General features: G+C 40.7%; 1 protein-coding gene across 1 annotated transcript in view; it reads right to left on the bottom strand.

Annotated features, from left to right (window-relative positions):
• The window catches only part of AAK1 (AP2 associated kinase 1), a gene marked incomplete at its 3' end in the record, with an annotated part of 155371 nt that overhangs the window by 68596 nt on the left and 66620 nt on the right, over window positions 1–20155 (bottom strand). The window contains exon 3 of the mRNA XM_079720514.1: window positions 15260–15378. Coding sequence (XP_079576640.1) covers window positions 15260–15378 — 119 coding nt within the window. The remainder of the gene's footprint in view (window positions 1–15259; window positions 15379–20155) is intronic.

Here is a 20155-nt window from a genome sequence, read left to right as displayed (position 1 = left end):
AAGCATTTTGCTCACAATTAAGCCTTTCAAGCCAACCAACTGGGATATAAGATGGGTTATGTTTCCAGCTCTCCGGTTGGAACTGCATCTCTCAGAGCTGCTTGTGGAATTAATTTTTCAACGAATACTTATTGAGCACCTCCCATGTGTCAGGACCCATTTAGACACTGGAAGTTGCCTCATCCCTCGGTCTGGTTATTTCAACATCCATAGAGGCAAGTCTTTGTAATGATGATGTTCAAAATCTAAGGTCATTAGTGAGCAAAAACCGAGCAAGTTGGGTAACGGGATTTATGCACAAAGTAAGGTTTTATTTTATTTTTTTAATACATTTATTTATTTATTTATTTTTGGCTGTTTGGCTTTGTTGAAGCGCGCGGGCTTTCTCTAGTTGTGGCGAGCGGGGGCTACTCTTTGCTGCGGTGCACGGGCTTCTCATTGCGGTGGCTTCTCTTGTTGCGGAGCACGGGCTCTAGGCACGCAGGCTTCAGTAGTTGTAGCACGCGGGATCAGTAGTTGCAGCGCGCAGGCCCTAGAGCGCGTGGGCTCAGTAGTTGTGGCATGCGGGCTCAGTAGTTGTGGCGCACGAGCTCAGTTGCTCCGCAGGAGGTGGGATCTTCCCAGACCAGGGCTCGAACCCATGTCCCCTGCATTGGCAGGCGGATTCTCAACCACTGTGTCACCAGGGAAGTCCCAAGGTTTTATTTTTTAACTAGTTTTAATAAATTGTTTTACTTTGTTTAATAAAAGAAATGGGAGGAAGGAGGTGGAAAATGTGGTTCTGTAAGAGTCAGCACACAAATGTGGCAACTTGAGCCACCACCACACTAACTGGAGACTCAGAGTTCAAAGTGATATGGTCTCTTTTAATCTGAAAGGAGTAAAACAAAAGGAAGCCTCACAGTATCAAACCAACACACCTGAACTCTGAGCATCCAAGTTAAAATTCCTTAGAACTTTCCTCTGAGTGAAGGATTAAGAATGACTATTGCCTCAGAAACGTAGACCAAAGGTAAAGACGTGATTGCTTCTACTGGCGACTGGGAAGTCGCTGGAGATCTAGGCAAGAACAGTTTTGTAAAAGGAATAAAGTGAAGTAAGAACGGAGCCGGACTTGTGAAGAATGGGAGTGGAACACGCAGAGCCAGTGGCTACAGGAGATTCTTTCAGGACGTTTTGAGCTTAAAAGAGGAGCAGCACTGAGGGAAAGAATGTTTAGGATGGGAGAGGATTGAGCACTGGAGAGTGAAAGGAGCCAGGACAAAAAGGTGCTTTAAGATACAGGAGAGGATGAGGATAACTGAGCGAACAGTCCTGCAGGTAGAAAAGGGAAGGAATTAGGAGCACTGTTAAAGGGACTGATCTTTCAAAGACATTTCTTTCCTGGCAAGCAGGAAGGAAGTAAGGATGGAGATGCATATTGATTTAAGGCTGGGGAAAAAAAAGGGAATTTGAGGAAGTTCAGATCTATTGTTCTGTTTTCGGCAGAGTACAAGATCATCTTCAAAGTGTTAGGGAATGAGAAAGAAGCTTGATGAGAGAAATAAAAGGCATAGAGCAACTGTTTTGGCTAACAGACAAGGGAGATGATGAGGCAGAAAAGCAGCCTCTAGAATTCAAGTTTCTCTAAACAGAAAGTGATTTCAGGGCTCATGTTTTAGAGGACTATCCTTCTGCTTTTCAGTCTTATCAGCTCTTCTAGAATTTGTTTCCATTTACGCAGTCCTAGAAGTAGGAAGAAGTGGAGAGAATTTCTTTGAAACCAAAATGCAGCAGCAGATCATGTCCTCCAAATGTCCACAAGAAGGAATGAAAGACTAATGTTTCTACATTTAGCTGTTTGAAAAAGAATTAGCAACATTGCCTCTCAGTTTGTCTCATCCCAAGAGGAATAAATAAGTATCTGGAAGGAAAATAAGAAGCAACTGATAGAGCCAAGAGGAGGTCAAGAGCTATTAGAGGACCCAAACTGGATAATTAACATCTGCAGATGGCATCCTAGAACACTCTGCCAAGATGCTGGCTGATCAGTCCACGCCCAAATTCCTGTTCATTGTGTCTTCTGCAGAGATCCTGAGATATGTCCAAGCAGAAAAGACCGCCTCTTTGGAGGGAGACGATGGCATTACTTTTAACAACTTGATGACACAGCGACGTCTCTGATTTTAGGATGTCACTGGTTTAGAACTGATAGAGAAGATCTGTTTGAATGGCTGTGAAATGTAGAAAAGGTCAAGAGGAAATCTTACTACAAGCTGAGATAGACTCATATTCATGGGCAGTATGACAGCACTTCTCAGCAGCAACATGCCAAAGGATGTCCGAGCTTTCCCTGGCTTTAGTTAAAAGACCAGCCCCAGGCTTACAGAACAGAATGAATGGACGTAGAGGTCTGGGATGGAACCCGCATGGAGGCACCTCAGTTACTACCGGTTTACTCAGGAAAAGGCAGGATATAAGGAAGATGGCCTGATGCCCTCGGCTACAAGTATTATTTGGAGAACTGAGATAAAAGTCTACATGATGTGTATAAGTCAAACTCTGATTTTCAGGGGAGTGGGGAATGTTCAGTTAAACTATGGATTAGATCAGTTTATATTACATTAAATCATGGAAGCAGTGATAAGTCTAAAGACTTGTATTGTCATTTTAAACTTTATTTTAAAATTAACATTAAACCACACGGATAAACATGTTATTAGAAGACCTGCTTTACTGAATAGATATTTAAAGTGTTTGTAGTTAGCTTATTAACTTTCATAGTTAAATGCTTGAAGTGATGAAAAACTTTTTTCACAAACACATACAAAAAGTACCATTTGAAAATGAGGCCTTCTACCCAGATCCTATAGATGACCACACATTTCAAGTTTATCTGTGGTCCTAATTAATGGTGCTTGTAGCACAGAACAGTATTCTATCCCAAGCTTCAAAATTCCTGCAGCAGGAAATTCCTACCTAAGAATCTTAAAGCCTTATAAGAAAGTAGGGGACTCAATTCCTAAGTCCATCTATAAAAGCCTTTATATTTATGTTCAAGAAAACAAAGAAGGGGATTCCCTGGTGGTGCAGTGGTTGAGAATCTGCCTGCTAATGCAGGGGACATGGGTTCGAGCCCTGGTCTGGGAAGATCCCACATGCCGCCAAGCAACTGGGCCTGTGAGCCACAATTACTGAGCCTGCGCGTCTGGAGCCTGTGCTCCGCAACAAGAGAGGCCGCGATAGTGAGAGGCCCGTGCACCGCGATGAAGAGTGGCCCCCGCTTGCCACAACTAGAGAAAGCCCTCGCACAGAAAACGAAGACCCAACACAGCCATAAATAAATAAATAAATAAATTTAAAAATTCACGACATATGTCAATATAAAAAAAAAAAAAGAAAACAAAGAAGATGGCGTTCTAAGTAGCACATCAATAATGTCACTCACCTTAAAATAGTAAAATGAGTGTAGTCTGTAACTAATTTCCTTATATATCTTTTGCTCAGGTCACCCTTCCTTGGAATGTCAGCATGACAAATTCCTGCAAATTCCTGATGCTGACAGTGCCTGCATTTGCATACAGTAAGCTTCCAAAGAAGCTTTACCTGTTCTGACCTTCCGAATAGTCGATGGTTTCTGAGTTTATGACTCAGCACTATTGCTGCCAACTTCTAGAATCACACTAGGATTCCACAGACACTTTTAACCAAAGTTCAGCTTCTTATTAACTTAAGGATGAAGGAAAGCAGTTCTAAGGCCTGGAATTCGTTTCCCTCTCCCAAAGTTGCTTTGTAAAAGTCTTCGGCCTTACTATTCCCCACCCGCCTTCTCTAAAATTGCCTAAATTTTAGGAAAATTTCCTTTGTAACTCTAAATTTCCTTTGTAACTCTCCTTTACAAGTCTACATTTCCTTTGTAACTCTTTATAATACAAAAGCAAACAAAAACGATATCAAGTCCAGTGCAGCAGTGAAGAGAAACGCTTTGAGATCTGGACTGGCCCTGAGGTTCTACCGAAGGCAACATATCTGGGGCCCTTATGGGTTTCTGTTACAATAAGTCCCAGATATAATCCTGTCTACAATCACATTTATCCTCCCTTTTCCAAGTCTTACTCATTAATTAATCCTCTACTTACTGAATAGATCTTTAAAGTCATTTAGAGTCTGATTCTAGAGGTATGTTGCTCGAACTTTAATAAGCATTGAATCACCTGGGGATTCTGTTTAAAAACAGATTCTAATCTAGTAGCTCTGGGATAGAGCCTGGGGTACTCCTGGGCAGTGGCACTTAAAGCACCAACGATCTAAAGGAGTGCTACTCAAAATGTGTTCCACAAACATTTTCTAGGTAGAAGCCAGTCCACAAGGAGATAAGGAGCTTACTCCAGGATGTAAATCAATCAGGTCACTAAGATGACTTTTTCCTTTTCCTAGTGAGACTTTACCTACGAGGGAAGTAGTTCATTGACTTACATTCTGGCACAAGACCTTTAGTGTAGCACCTATACATTTATAGCCAATTGATTTTTGACAACGGTGCCAAGACAATTCAATGAGGAAGAGAAGAGTCTTTTCAAAAAATGGTGCTGGGGGCTTCCCTGGCGGTGCAGTGGTTGAGAGTCCGCCTGCCGATGCAGGGGACACGGGTTCGTGCCCCGGTCCGGGAAGATCCCACATGCCATGGAGCTGCTGGGCCCGTGAGCCATGGCCATTGAGCCTGTGCGTCCGGAGCCTGTGCTCCGCAACGGGAGAGGCCACAACAGTGAGAGGCCCACGTACCACAAAAAAAAAGAAAAAAAAAAAAAAAAAAAAAAAAAAAATGGTGCTGGAACAACTGGATATCTATATGCAAAAGAATGAAGTTGGATTCCTACCTCACATCACAAACTGAAATTAACTCAAAATGGAACCGAGCAGAACCCTGTAGGGCCCACCAACTACAAAACTGAGCAGTTAATGATTAGGACAACAGAGTCACAGAGTCAGTGTCTTGATGCACATTCCTGAGTTGTTTACAGATACTACAACTGCCACCAGAGGAACAAAGCTAACTGCATGATAACCAGACTGTAGCCATGACATAAGCTGTGCCATCTTGAGCAGTACTGAATCTGTGGCTAGCACACTTCTGAGAACTGGCCTCAAAGAGATGGGATTAACATTACTGCTCATAATAACCTATATCTCTGTGGGCATCAAAATAATTGTAGCGGGGCTTCCCTGGTGTCGCAGTGGTTGAGAGTCCGCCTACCGATGCAGGGGACGCGGGTTTGTGCCCCGGTCTGGGAGGATCCCACATGCCGCAGAGCGGCTAGGTCCGTGAGCCATGGCCGCTGAGCCTGCGCGTCTGGAGCCTGTGCTCCGCAACGGGAGAGGCCACAGCAGTGAGAGGACCGCATACGGCAAAAAAAAAAAAAAAAAATTGTAGCTTGTTCTGCCTATAAGTGGCCAACTAAAATTGTCAGCAAAGAGATGCTACAGACCCATGTTGACATCTTCCACTCCGACACCCTATGTCAGCATGAAGAAATTACAGAAGATAGACCTTCACCCCTAATCCCATAGAAATGGAATGATGTTAGACAGTGGGGATTTGAAAGCAGCTCTTTTGCCCCTTTCCTGTTTGCCCATTTCTGTTCCCCTCCAACCTTGAAAGAACCTAATTAAGCTGTTGATTCTTTTCCTAGATAAAAAGAAGTAAGAATGAAGAATTAAGTAAAGAATGACCAGCTCTTTACCCGCAACAGTCCCCTTAGCAATCCTGCAGGCAGATCATATGGGCAAGATAACATCTGAAGAGAGAGTCAGCCAGCCTGCATGCAATGGAGAATGATGCAGAACCCAACCTCCTGCCTTGATGATTAACTGAGATTCTTCCCCTCACCATTTTCTCTTTAAAAACCCTCATGGGGACTTCCCTGGTGGCACAGTGGTTAAGAATCCACCTGCCAGTGCAGGGGACACAGGTTCGAGCCCTGGACCGGGAAGAGCCCACATACTGCGGAGCAACTAAGCCCGTGCGCCACAACTTCTGAGCCTGTGCTCTAGAGCCCGTGAGCCACAACTACTGAGGCTGTGTGCTGCAACTACTGAAGCCCACGTGCCTAGAGCCCATGCTCCGCAACAAGAGAAGCCACCGCAATGAGAATCCCATGCACCGCAATGAAGAGTAGCCCCCGCTCACTGCAACAAGAGAAAGCCCGTGCTCAGCAACAAAGGCCCAATGCAGCCAAAAAAAAAAAAAAAACTCTCATGGCTGAGCAGAATCTTCGGAGTCACTCTCGGGATATGAGTCTACCTTCTCCCCAGATTGCTGGCTTTTTCAGATTAAAGCACCTTCCCTTTCTATTCACACTTGCTTCTTGATTATTGGCTTTTGAGCAGTGAGCAGCTGAACTTGAGTTCAGTAACAAAAATGGACCACAAATCTAAAAACTCCTCAAAGAAAATACATATGCAAATCTTCATGATGTTGGATTAGGCAATGGTTCTTAGATATGACACCTAAAGCACAAGCAGTCAAAGAAAAAATAGACAAACTTCACTTCATCAAAATTAAAAACTTTTGTGCTTCAAAGGACACTATCAAGAAAGTGAAAAGAAACTGCAAAGAATGATCTGCAAATCATATATCTGGTAAGAATCCAGTATCCATGGGAATTCCCTGGAGGTCCAGTGGTTAGGGTTCCATGCTTCCACTGCAGGGGGCATGGGTTCAATCCCTGGTCGGGGAACCAAAATCCCACAAGCCACATGGCATGGCCAAAAAAAAAAAAAAGAATCCAGTGTCCAGTCTATATAAAGAACTCTTAAAACTCAATAAAAAGACAACCCAATGTAAAAATTGGCAAAGGATCAAATAGACATTTTTCCAAAGAGCATATGATAAACACATGGAAAGATGCTCAACACCATTAATCACCAGGAAAATGCAAATCAAAACCATAATGAGATTATCACTTCATAACCACTGGAATGGCTATAATCAAAAAAAGAAACAATAAAAAACGTCAGCAAGTATACAGAGATTGGAACCTTCATACACTGCTGGTAGGAATGTAAATAGTGCAGCTTCTATAGAAAATAGTTCGGCATTTTCTCAAAAAGTAGAGTTACCATCTTACCTTGCAATTTCACCCCTAAATATATATCCAAGAGAAATGAAACATTATGTTCACAAAAGCTTGTACACAGATGTCTATAACAGCATTATTCATAATAGCCAAAGTGTGAAAAAAAAAACCCAAATGTCCATCAGGATAAACAAAATGCGGTATATCCTGACAATGGAACATTATGCAGCCATGAAAAGGAATCAGTACTCATACATGCTACAACATGGATAAACCTTGAAAATATTATGCTAAGTGAAAGATGTCAGACACAAGAGCTTACTGTATGAGCCATTTATAAGAAATGTCCAGAATAGGCAACAGAAAGCAGATTAATGGTTGCCAGGGACTGGGGCAAGGGAGAAGGGGGAGTGACTGCTAATGGGTGTGAGGTTTCATTTTGGGGTGATGAAAGAAATATTCTGGAATTTGATAAACGATGATGGGTGAATGACCTTTGTGAATAAAAAAATCACTGAATTATGTTTAAATTATATTTATATTTAAAAGGATGAATCTTATCTCAATTTATGAAGAAAAGTAGTATGACAAGCTGGGGGAAAAATAACATAAGCAAACACACAAGGGGGAAAAAGAAAAAGAAAACAAGATCCTTTGAGTAGCACTGATCTAGAGCAGCCAGGCAGCCCATGCATGAGTCCCTGCTATAGCCTTTTGACAAGAAGTTTGCTTAGATTAATGTCATTTCCTTGGGCCCTCAGCCCATCTGCAGGCAGCCCTTTCTGTTGATCTCCTTTACATCCAGCTAAAAACTTCCACCTCCTGATTCTAGACTGCCCTCTTCAGAAAAAAATAAGCCTAGTCTATTTTTTCACTTTCCAAACAATTGAAATATTATTATTTAGACTCTAAGTTTTTTCTCCTCTAGGTTAAACATACCCACTTTCTTTGACATGGTTTTTAGTCACACCACCATTTTGGTTGCTCCCACATTTAAACGCTTTGCTTTGTCGATGTCCTTTTTCTAAGAATGGCCCAAGAAAATGAATGAAATACTCCAGGCCTGGTCTGACTCCTGCAGAGTAGACCAGCACTATCACCTTCTATTAATTCAGCTAAAAATTACATTCTTTTTTCTTTTGGCAGCCACATCATACTACACACTCATATCAAGTTAACTGACCACTAAAATGCTTAAGTCTTTTTCTACTTGTGCTGCATTTAATCTCTACCTTCCCAGAACTGTGCTTGTAAAGTTGATTAGAAGAAAATAAAAGTCCAAGCATGTGACCTTACCTTGCTATTTCATGTCATTAGAATCAGTCCATTGCTCTAATTTTAAGGATCATTTTGGATCCTGATTCTATCATCCAGTGCAGTTGTTATATCTTCCAACTTTATATTAGGCACATAAGAGATAAATGTGTCTTCTATTTCTTTAACCAAGTTGTTTATTAAATGTAAAATAACATAAAGTTAACAGTAAGCGGCAGTGCTTTTTTCTTAGAAAGTTCCCTCCAAATTAATAGCAAATCACTGATCAGAAACCATTATAAACAGTAGCGATTACACCTAGCATCCAGCCTAGACTCTCCATCTTGCTCACAGATCTCTGGTGAGTGCCCTTACCCAAATGACACAGTCCATAGTCACTGGATCTACAGTCCACAGTCACTGGATCTATGGCACTCCCCTGAGCTCCCTATCCACAAACCTGCCCAAGAGAGGACATGATGTTGATAGGACATGGCTTGTTCCTACTCAACCTGAAGTCTCTTTGGATCCCTGCTCACTCATCTAAGTGACTATAAAACAGCTTAAAATTTAATTTAAAAAAATAAGTAACATATTAACATTCAAAAAGCAAAACATAGTAGACAAGTATTTTCAACTCCAGTCCTCATCCCCTATAGGGAACCCTCCCTCTTTCTTCCCCTTCTCCTCTTCTACCTTTCCTCTTTCTCTCTCTCATCCTGCCAATGTTTTTTCAAGCAAATTCAAATAATATGCATTATATACACATAACTCTTACAATCGCTGAGAGTTATGGCTGGGGTTATGGCCTCTATTTGACAGAAGTCTGAGCCTAGCACGGGTTAAAAACATTGCACAAGCCGCTGAGCCTGCGCGTCCGGAGCCTGTGCTCCGCAACGGGAGAGGCCACAACAGTGAGAGGCCTGCGTACCGCAAAACAAAAACAAAAACAAAAACAAAACAAAACAAAAAAAACATTGCACAGGGACTTCTGATTAAAAATAGTAGCAAATTGTTCATAAAAAGTAAGTTGAATACATGCATTTATCTCTGCTTCCTTCAAGAGCCTTACTAAATGATGTAAAGTGTTTATTTTTTAAAAGGCATAAACAGAAAACTTCTGCTTCTGGGAAGATGAAGTAGATGTACTTTTCCCTATTCCTCCTGCTAAGTACATCTGAATACTTTGTACATTATATATAAAACAGACATAATAATGAGTATCTGAAGTGTGAGCAGAAGAAGGCAGACTGGCTAGGAACTTTGGGACCCAAGGAACAACATGGTGGTGAGCTGTCTGGGTTTTCTTTTTGCCTCATGCTTCCCAGACCAAAAACTGAAGAAGCCAGCAAACTGAAAACACCAATGGGTGCAGACAAAAACACAAAAAAGCCCAATGAAAGCCTGCTGTCTCCAGTCAGACCCAGAAAAGGAGCAATCCAGTAAGACAGAACCCATAGAAAATAACTGCTCCATTCCAGCCAAAAACCACAGAAAAAACCTGCAGCTCCGCCCCAGTCATGGCAGCAAAGGCCAAGTGGAGAGCCTAGACTTCCATTCTCATGAGTCTGCGACAAACCACTCCAACTTACCCTTCAGGGTGGGGAATGTCAGAGACGGCTGAGTAGGGAGTCAAGACCTTCATTTCTGAGGTGCCGTGAGAGGAGGTCAAGTGGCGAGTCAAGACTTCCACAACCACCAAGTGGTAACAAGGCCAACTCCCACCACCATGGTGTCAACTGAAGCCATGTGGGGAGCAGTAGCAAGGCACCCCTACTACCCAGCCAGGGAAGGATCAGTGGAAGCCTAACGGGGAACTGGAATTTTCACCCTAATCCAGTAATAATGAGAAGGTGAACTTTCACCTTCTGGGGTAAAAACAGAGGCCCTATGGAAACCTGAACTTCTATCCCCACCTAGCAGTAACAAGAGGGCACTCCCCAAACCCATCAATCCCCTGCCAGAGCAGAAACCAGTTAAAACAGAAGATTTACATAAGATCCAGAATCTATAACACAATCTGAAAGGGTTGATGTAGTTCGTCAGACCAAGAACTAGGAAGAACTCAAACTACATGGAAAAAAACCCAGCAATCGATAGACGCCAAAATGAAGATGACCGAAAAGACAGAATCATCCAGCTATGATTTTAAAGCAGTCGTGACAAAAAATGCTTAAACCAGCAATTATGGTGATGCTTGAAATAAATGAACAAATAGAAAGCCTCAGCAAAGAAACAGGAAGTGTCATCAAAAACCCAGAAAACCTAAAGAAGAACCAAATGGAAATTTTTGAACTGAAAATACAATAACAGAAGTAAAAAGACAATGGATGGGCTCATCAGCAGAATGGAAGGGACAAAGGAAAGAACCAGTGAACTGAAAGATAAAACAATAGGAATTACCCAGTATGAACCAAAGATAGCAAATAGGTTAAAGGGGGGGAAAAAAGGACAAAATTAATATGCATAAGTCCACAGTGATATAAATAAATGATTGAATAAATAATTAAGTGAGGGAGAAGTGCAATCACGTTAGAGAAGGAAGTTAAAGGGAAACAGATGAGAAAGGAAAAAATAAAACTGCCTCTATTTGCACATGACATGGTGGTCTATACAGAACATCCTAAAGAATCGAGAAAAAAATTCCCAGAACTAGTAAACAAGGTCAGCAAAGTTATAAGGTACAAAATAAACACAGAAAAATCAATTGATTTTCTACATCCCAGCAATAAAAATATGGGCACCAAAATTAATTACCCAATACCATTTATAATCACTCAAAACAAAAACAAAAACCTAGGTATAAATCTAAGAACATGTACAAGGCCATTATGCTGAAAACTACACAATGCTGACGAAAGAAATCAAAGATGTAAATAAATGGAGAGAGGCGCCATGTTCATTTATTGGAAGATTAAACAGAGAAAAGAGGCCATTTCTCCCCAAATTGACATAACAGTTTAATGAAATTCCTACCAAAATTATAGCAAGATATTCTGTAGATATAGATAAGATTATTCTAAAATTTATATGAAAAGACAAAAGAACTAGAATAGTTAAAAAAAACAATTTTGGGAAAAAAAGAAGTAGGAGGAACCAGCCTGATTTCAAGACATTATAAAGCTACAGTAATCAAGGCTGTGTGGTGTTGGTAGAGGGAAAGACACATAGATTAATGCGACAGAACAGAATAGAGAAAGGTCTGGAGATCAACCGTCACAAACAGGCCCAACTGATTTTTGACAAAAATATTCAACGGAGGAAAGATAGCCTTTTCAACAAGTGGACACCCACAAGAAACAAAATGTTCTTCAACCTAAGTCTCATGCCTTATATAAAGTTAACTCAAAATGGGTCACAGACTTAAATGCAAAATGTAAAACTTACAGAAAGAAAAAAAATAAGAGAAAATCTTTGGAATGGAGAGCTAGGCAAAGAGTTCTTAGAAATGACACCAAAAACACAATTCACAAAAGGAAAAACTAATAAACTGGATTTCCTCAAAATCCAAAACAAAACAAAACAAAACCAACAAGAAGATCTTAGAAATTAACCTGGTATATAAAAAATTCAACAGGATGGTTGAATATAAAGCTGAGAAAATCTGCTGGAATGTAGAGGGAAAAGACAAAGACATGAAAAAAAAAAGGAAGAAAACAAAAAATTAGAAAATCAGTTCAGGATAACTAACATCCAAATACTGATAGTGAAGGAAGACAGAAAAGGAAATCATCAAATGAGACAAACTAAAATTTCCCCCACATAAGGATATGAGTTTCTAGATTAAATGAGACCACCAAACAACTAAAATAAATAAGAAATGCACACACCAAGGTATACATCAACAAATTTCATAACACTGTAAACAAAGAAGAATTTATAAATTTCTGGGGAGAAAAAATGGGTCGCAGCCAAAGGACCAGGTATTAGAATGACTTCGGACTTCCCAAAGCTCAACAATGAAAGCTAAAATACAGTACAGCAATGCTTTCACGTATCTAATGAAATGATTTCCAGTCCAGAATTTTATATGCAAACTATCACATGTGTGAGTGTAAAACGAAGACATTTCCAGACCTGCAAGTTCTCAAAAATTTACCTACCGCACATCAGGAAGCTCCTGGAGGACAAGTTCCACCAAAAGGAGAAAGCAGAGCAAAAAGAGGAGTCAACAAATCTAACGAGAAAGAGAAGCAAAGAGAATAGCTAGAAAATTCCACGATAAGAAGTAAATGAGGCCTAGAGAGCAACCAACCTATATTCTATCAAGTCCAAAGACTGAGAGAGATCTCTTCAAGAAGATAAAACAGACAGAATATTAACTGTGTTCAAAAGTATTTTTTAAATGATTTAAATAACTTGGGGAGAGTTTGAAATTAAGTTGCACAAAAGTACACAGAAAACCAAGATTTAAAAAACCTAAAAGACAAGATGATTATTAATTCCAGTGAAAAGAGAATTATGTAAGAAAGGAATAATAATCAGAGTCCACCTAGAAGATTTAGCAAAAATAACGTTTTCTTACATAATGATGTAAAAACGAATACTAATATAACTAACATATTGCCAAACTTACTGCTATTGTGGCAGAATGGGAGATGAGAATAATGCAAGTATTTAGAGTGGAGGGCATGCAGGGGATGAAAGAGAGTTAACTTTTTACTTTCCATAATAGGTAACGCCTAAAATGGAGGGGGAAAAAAGAATTAGCAATATCAGCCTGCTATTTAGAAATATATCAAATGAATCCACTAAAAGTGGTGGCCTCTGGGACCTTGCAATGGCATAGGAGGCCCCCTCAGGGAATTGCTTGATGTTTTTTGTAATAAGGTTAGTTCAACCATTTGGGTATTTAAGTTTTGAAAAAACAAAACTCTCGCAGCTAATACATGGCTGGGCCAGAACTCGAATCATGTAATTTAATTCCTAATCAGGTCCATTAATTTGTGAGCTCCAAAGGGGCCCGCATCTTCTTAGCTCCTTTACTCCAGCACCTGCCCAGCACAAAGAAAGCCCTCCAAAAACGTTTCTGAATGAGTGGGAGAAAGTTAAAGAGTGGGATTTACTCTTCTAACACCAGAAAATGAATGCGAAAGGCATTCCAGGCAGAGGAAAGAGCAGAAGCAAAGAGAGCAAATGCAGTGTGAGAGCTGAGCAAGGAAGAGGCAAGGTGGGAGGAGAAGGAGGAATAGCATCCCGAAGAAAACACTGGGTGGAGGAAGGGAAATACAGTGAGCACAGCTGTTTGCAGCTGAGTGGCAGGGGAGAGGGAGGACGTCCTGTTGGTGCCTTGCAGACAGTCCACGTGGCCCTGACTGTATGTATATAAGCCTTGGGGGTTTTTTGTCCGTTTTACAATGATGACAGCAACACATTTCTACCAACAGTTCCTTCCCAAATAGTTGCAGCCTTCTGGAATCTACAAAGTACCAGGCTCTCTAAAGTCGTGAGTTGTACAACTTGTTACTCTAAGTAGCCACTGAAAGGGCAACCCCACCAGGGCAAGCAAAGCCTGGTGGAATCCCTACAATGCCACCCTCACCATTTTTTGGGCCTCTCTCTGCTCTTAGCAGGAGCACTAGGTAAGCGGGGGCGGGGAGGGGGATGAATTGGGAGATTGGGATTGACATATATATAAGCTAATATGTATAAAATAGATAACTAATATGAACCTACTGTATAAATAAATAAAATAAAATTTTTAAAAAATCAAGAGTATTAAAATGTAGGGCACAAAGGAGTCATCACCTCTAGGTGAACATCTGCATCTGCTATGACCATTATTCATACATTCATTTCATCCAAAGTTTAAGTATTTACTCTATGTCAGGCAGTGTACTGGAATACAAAGTTTCTGATTTTAAATAACTTACTTTCTAAAGGCAGCATTACTTATAAAATAGCAAGGTAAGCAATATAGTTGGCATAAATAAAAGTACTGTGGAAACACAAAGACTATCCAAATTTCTTAAATGTATAATGTCAAATAGAAGATACAGAAAGAGACAACTCCCACAAACTCCCACATATCCATCACCCTGCGCGTACAGTAATCAACTCATCGCCAATCTTGTTTCTCTTCTAAATCCACTCGTTTAATTTCAAGAAATCATATTATTTCATCCACAAATATTTCATCATGTATCTAACAGATAGGGTCTCTTTCTTTAAACACAATATGAACCTAAATCTTGAAAACTCATTAAGTTTTTAAGATGTGAGATATAATTAATATATAATAAAATGCACAGATCTTAAGGTGTCCAACTGAGTTCAGACAATGGTGTAGCCATAACCACTACCCAAAACAAGATACAGAACAATTTCCATGGCCTAGGAAGTTCCCACATACCCCTTTCTAGTGAATTTTCCACACCCAGATGACTACTTTCTGATCTCTATTACCACAGATCACTTTTGCTTGTTCTTAGACTTTTATAAATGGGATCACAGAGTATGTATGAGTAAGCAGTCTCTAGGCAAAAAAAAAAGGGAAAAGCATTCCGGGGGAAAGAACTATGTGTACGAAATATAAAGGTATGGAAGGATATGTTCACGGAATGCTGAAGGGCTTGAGAGGGTTGAAAGCTAGGACTGGTAGCTGATAGATGATAAGATGGAAAGAGGAGGTTCGTTGGGAAGCTAGGATCTCCATAGTTAATTCTGGGAACCAAGTTGTTAAGTAAATTTTTCCCAATGCCTCAAACTATTTCTCTGACCTGAAAATTGGTCGGTTCTCTCACTATGCTCCTTTCTCCTCAACTCTCTAGCTAAGAGTGAGCAAGGCAGGAGCAGCGCTCTACACCCCATGGCTGTTCCCTCCCATTTTGTGCAAGGCCTCTCTGCCATCTCAGGGAAGGGAAGAAGCCCCCCATTGGCTTTCTTATGAGAGGGCACAGTCCCTCTCCCCATTTTAAACAAGCAGTCCCAAGTCTGAGGGGCAGCCTTACCATTATCTGTATTTCTCTCTTGCACACCTGGAGATCATGCTCATTGTTGACAAACATGCGTTTCAAGGCACATTTCATCCCATTGCTTGTCCTCACCAGAAACACGATAGCAAATCCACCTGTGAGAGAAACACACATACAAGCTCTTTTGAGTCATGTTTAAAAAGTCAATCAAATGACCATGGTGGCTGTAGTTTGCTGATGTCACTGTTAATGGTACTGATGTCATCATCAGCTAGGCCTAGGGCTGGCCTGGCATAGAAAGCATTCTTAAGATTCTGGGGACTCAAAGGTATCACATGTGGGATTGGGTAGCAAGTCAGAAAAATTGTTCCTCCAGTTCGCAAGGCAGAAACAGAGGCACATGTAGAGAACAAATGTATAGACACCAGGGGGGAAATGGGCGGGGAAGGTGGTGGTGGGATGAATTGGGAGATTGGGATTGACGACATATATACACTAATATGTATAAAATAGATAACTAATAAGAACCTGCTGTATAAAAAATAAATAAATAAAATTCAAAAAAAATAGGATATGAGGTCATTTAAGTAAAAAAAAAAAAAAAGAAAGAAAGAAAACTTGTTCCTAAACATCTATCCAAAAAAAACCAGGAAGAACAGTAATTATCTTCCAAAGAAACTACAGATAAACAGATGAATGAACGGATGAAAAAAGAGAACCAACTACATTCCAACTGCTATCCTAGGCACTCTGAGCTCTTGTTTAATTCATACCACAATGCTGTGAGGCTGGGTGATATTTTTTCCCTTTAAGACAATTACTAGCTGAAGAAAACAGAGGCTCAAAGAGATTAGATTCAACCAAGGACTTCTTTAAAAAAACATAAGTCCAACACTTAAAGAGAGGCTCGGAAATTATTTCAATAACTGCTCTATGAATAGTTGGCAATTAATTTCAAGAATCTCCTTCTCTTCCTTTTTTCTCATCATTCCTCACCCCATCCTCCAACTCAAATCAACAATACACTCTGAGGATTCCTCCTGCCCTCCCTACCTCATGGGCTGTTGAGAAGACACAGACATAGTTAGGAAAGTACTATTCTACACAGCAGACACCAGGCAAGTATGACGATTACTGGGTGGAGTTTTTAATGTCTGCACTAACCCTTCTCTAAAAGACAGTTCATAATTCATTAAAAGAAGTTACTATAACTCCCACAGAAATTCTTCAGTGCTCTGAATTTGTTATGCCTTAGCGTTCCACAAATGCTTAGAGCTCCTAACCTTGACCTCACTCCCCAAACACTGTATGAGGCATTCAGTGCCACTGTTAAGAGGGGTTTGGGTAGATAAGGTGCAGCAAAGCTATCAAAGTTGAAGGCTTTGGGATAAGCAGCAGTTATATCGGACACTTAGTCCATCTGCCTGCTCACACACCTGCATAATTTAGCTTGAACTATCCTGCGCACTGACCCTGGGTAATGAAAAAAAATTGCTAGGCTATTCTTTGCACAGAGGTGATGTCTAATTGGATGGAGCTGAACACAGAGACAAGTCAGCAGTACAGGAACTTGAGCTGAGGTCATGGCATAGTACTGGGGCAAGCAGCCATGTGCAAAATTGATACAAGGTAATTAGCAGTGATTATAGAGACCTCAGACCTGAGACACAAGACTTGGGTCCCAACCATTCCACTCTAAATCCTCTGAGACCCAGCAGCCCTCCAGTACCTGTCTGTTGATGTTCAAGATATTTCTGGTTGTATCTTTAAAATAACTGTTCTTTTTCAAATTAATTTGAGTCAGATTCTGTACCATGCAACCAAAGAGAGCTTTAATCATAAAGCACTGTTGCACGTTTTCATAAAATACACACATAATTCTGTGTTAAAAAAATTGTTTAATAGGCTCAAATGTTCCAAAAGTGCATTTTGATAATGACTTATCAGAGACTGCATGTTTGTATATTTCCTGTCACTGTGCTCTTCAGTACTCAGATAAACAGTAAAGTTTACCATACAATCTTTCATTTTAGCTGTCATGTCACTAAGCTTTGTACCTCAATAACATTTTCCATTTTCTTGTAATACTTTAAAGTCCACTCATACTGCTCAACTGTCAATTTAATTCTACAATTTTGAGTATTTACTATAGAAGATTTTTAAAATCCTAGCATGCATTGACAAGTAGAGGTCTAATTACACATGCAAAAAAACCCTCCTCAATTCTAAGATGCATATTTTTTACATTTTAATTTTTAGGATATCAGAATTTTCTTGTAATAAATATGTACATTTAATGCAGTAGTATTTGTCTTCCTTTCCCCCCTCCCCAAAAGCCATTAAATTCATGATGTGTCTTAGCAATTAAAATTGGGGAAAATGAAAAAAAATAAAATAAAATTGGGGAAAATGATAGTATAAATTATAAAATTTCTATGTATAGTCATAATTGTTTTGTGAATAATACAAGTGGGTTTTCATTTTACAGATATTTTGAATTAAAAAAAAAATCACAGAACTACGGACTTTGCACCAGTAGTGTTTCTAGAGAGCCTTAGTCCAAGCATTTTGCTTTATGGGGGGAGGAAACAAGTGAGACTTAGGATCCCATGGCTAGTTATGGGCAGAACCTGGACCAGTTTCACTGTCCTGATTATCTAAAAAGTGTTCTTTCCACTTCACTTATCTTAGTGAAAACTATGCAATACTCATTTAGAGAATAAGGGCACACCTGACAGTCCTGCAGAACAAAAGTTGGGAATGACTAGTTCCTGCAGTTCTGTGATGCATGGCACCACTAAAGAATGAGGCAAGCCTTTAGAAGCAGGTTGGTGATGCGGCAACTTGAGATAACTGCCACCAGATGGGAGCAGTCAGCTTTCTTTGCCAGGTAGCAAGATGACCTTTCCAGACCGGACTGAAGAAGCGGGTCAGAGGCCTACCACATGATCCAGTCAAGCACAACTGGTTGAGAAGAGCCAGCCCAGACCCTCAAAGCCTATGACCAACATAAATCTAAAGGCAACGCAATGAACCACTAGGCCTCACATAGACAGAACCACGTTTTAAGCATCTATGCCTATAAAAGGGCTTATTTGCAGGTAAGAAGCATTTAAATCAGGGCTTCTCGATCATGAGATCAAAAATTGAAGCCTGAAAGGATTTGTCCCTTTAACGACGTTAACCACTTTCACCGCGTAGTTGACCAAACGGAGTGTAACTTTAAGGTAGAGGGCAGAGAGCACGACTCGAGACACTTCTCCACCACAGGCCCACATCCACCACACAGATCACGGTAATAAGATTCTCAGCCGCAGCCAAAGAGGGTGCGGGGATTACAGAAGGCAGCTATAAGACTTCAAGAGAGGTGCTTACCTTAGGTTGAGTTGCATCCCTAGATCTTGATTAAATGGAAAAATCTAAAGCTGAGCTGGGGAGAGGTTGGACAGAGGTAAGAAAAGCTAACATTCAGCAGAGCCTGTGCCAGTCTGCTCACGGGAGCCTGTGCCAATCTCGCTGCCTACTGGCATTGTCTGAAACTAAGATAATCTCCATGATTTCACTGAAATCCATTTGTGGGAAAATTCATGAATTTATTGAATCATAAAGGGAAAAAGGATCTGATCCATTATGTGAGGTAAGTGAAAGAGGCAGAATAATTTTGACACACTTTTACCTATTAACTTTAAATATAGAAATATTTTTTGGGCTTTCCTGGTGGCGCAGTGGTTAAGAATCCACCTGCCAATTCAGGGGACACAGGTTCAAGCCCTGCTCCGGGAAGATCTCACATGCCGCGGAGCAACTAAGCCCATACGCCCCAACTACTAAGCCTGCGTTCTAGAGCCCACGCGCCACAACTACTGAAGCCCACAGGCCTAGAGCCCGTGCTCCGCAACAAGAGAAGCCACCGCAATGAGAAGCCCGTGCACCGCAAAGAAGAGTAGCCCCTGCTCGCTGCAACTAGAGAAAGCCCGCATACAGCAACGAAGACCCAATGCAGCCAAAAATAAATAAATTAAAATATATATGTATTTTTTACTTCCACAAAGAAACATGCTTTCTGCCACTTTCCCTAAAATACACAGCACTCTTGGTCTAACTTTCTCCCTCTAATTTTTGATGATGTGGATGGGTACTTGCCACTCACTGTGAGTTTAGAGATTTTGTCTGCTTGGTTCCCCTCTGTATCTTCGTGCCCTAGAGTGGTGCCTGACACATAATGAGGCCTCAAAAATGAATTAACTCTCCTCTTAATGTTACTACAGGAATAGAAAAGGCTGCAGAGACTGGTGGAGACTGTGGCAAACCCAAGCACATGGCCCATGGAAAGGAACAGCTACTGTACAACTCAAGGTAATTACTGCCGCGTAGGGATACAGACCCCGTTTTATCATCAACACTTGGTATTATTGGTCTTCTTATTTTAGCCATTCTAGTGAGTGTGTAGTGATATTTAATTGTGGGGTTTTTTAATTTATGTTCCCATCTCTCTCTTTTTTTTTTTTTACATCTTTATTGGAGTATAATTGCTTTACAATGGTGTGCTAGTCTGCTTCATAACAAAGTGAATCAGTCACACACACACATGTTCCCATATCCCTTCCCCCTCACGTCTCCCTCCCTCCCACCCTCCCTATTCCACCCATCTAGGTGGTCACAAAGCACCGAGCTGATCTCCCCATGCTATGCAGCTGCTTCCCACTAGCTAGCTATTTTACGTTTGGTAGTGTATATATGTCCATGCCACTCTCTCACTTTGTCCCAGCTTACCCTTCCCCCTCCCCATATCCTCAAGTCCATTCTCTAGTAGGTCCGTGTCTTTATTCCTGTCTTACCCCTGGGTTCTTCATGACACTTTTTTCCCCTTAGATTCCATATATATGTGTTAGCATACGGTATTTGTCTTTCTCTTTCTGACTTACTTCACTC

This window comes from Hyperoodon ampullatus (genome assembly GCF_949752795.1).
Source record: "Hyperoodon ampullatus genome assembly, chromosome: 15".
In the NCBI taxonomy this organism is placed as follows: domain Eukaryota; kingdom Metazoa; phylum Chordata; class Mammalia; order Artiodactyla; family Ziphiidae; genus Hyperoodon; species Hyperoodon ampullatus.
This window is presented reverse-complemented; position numbering and strand designations above follow the sequence as displayed.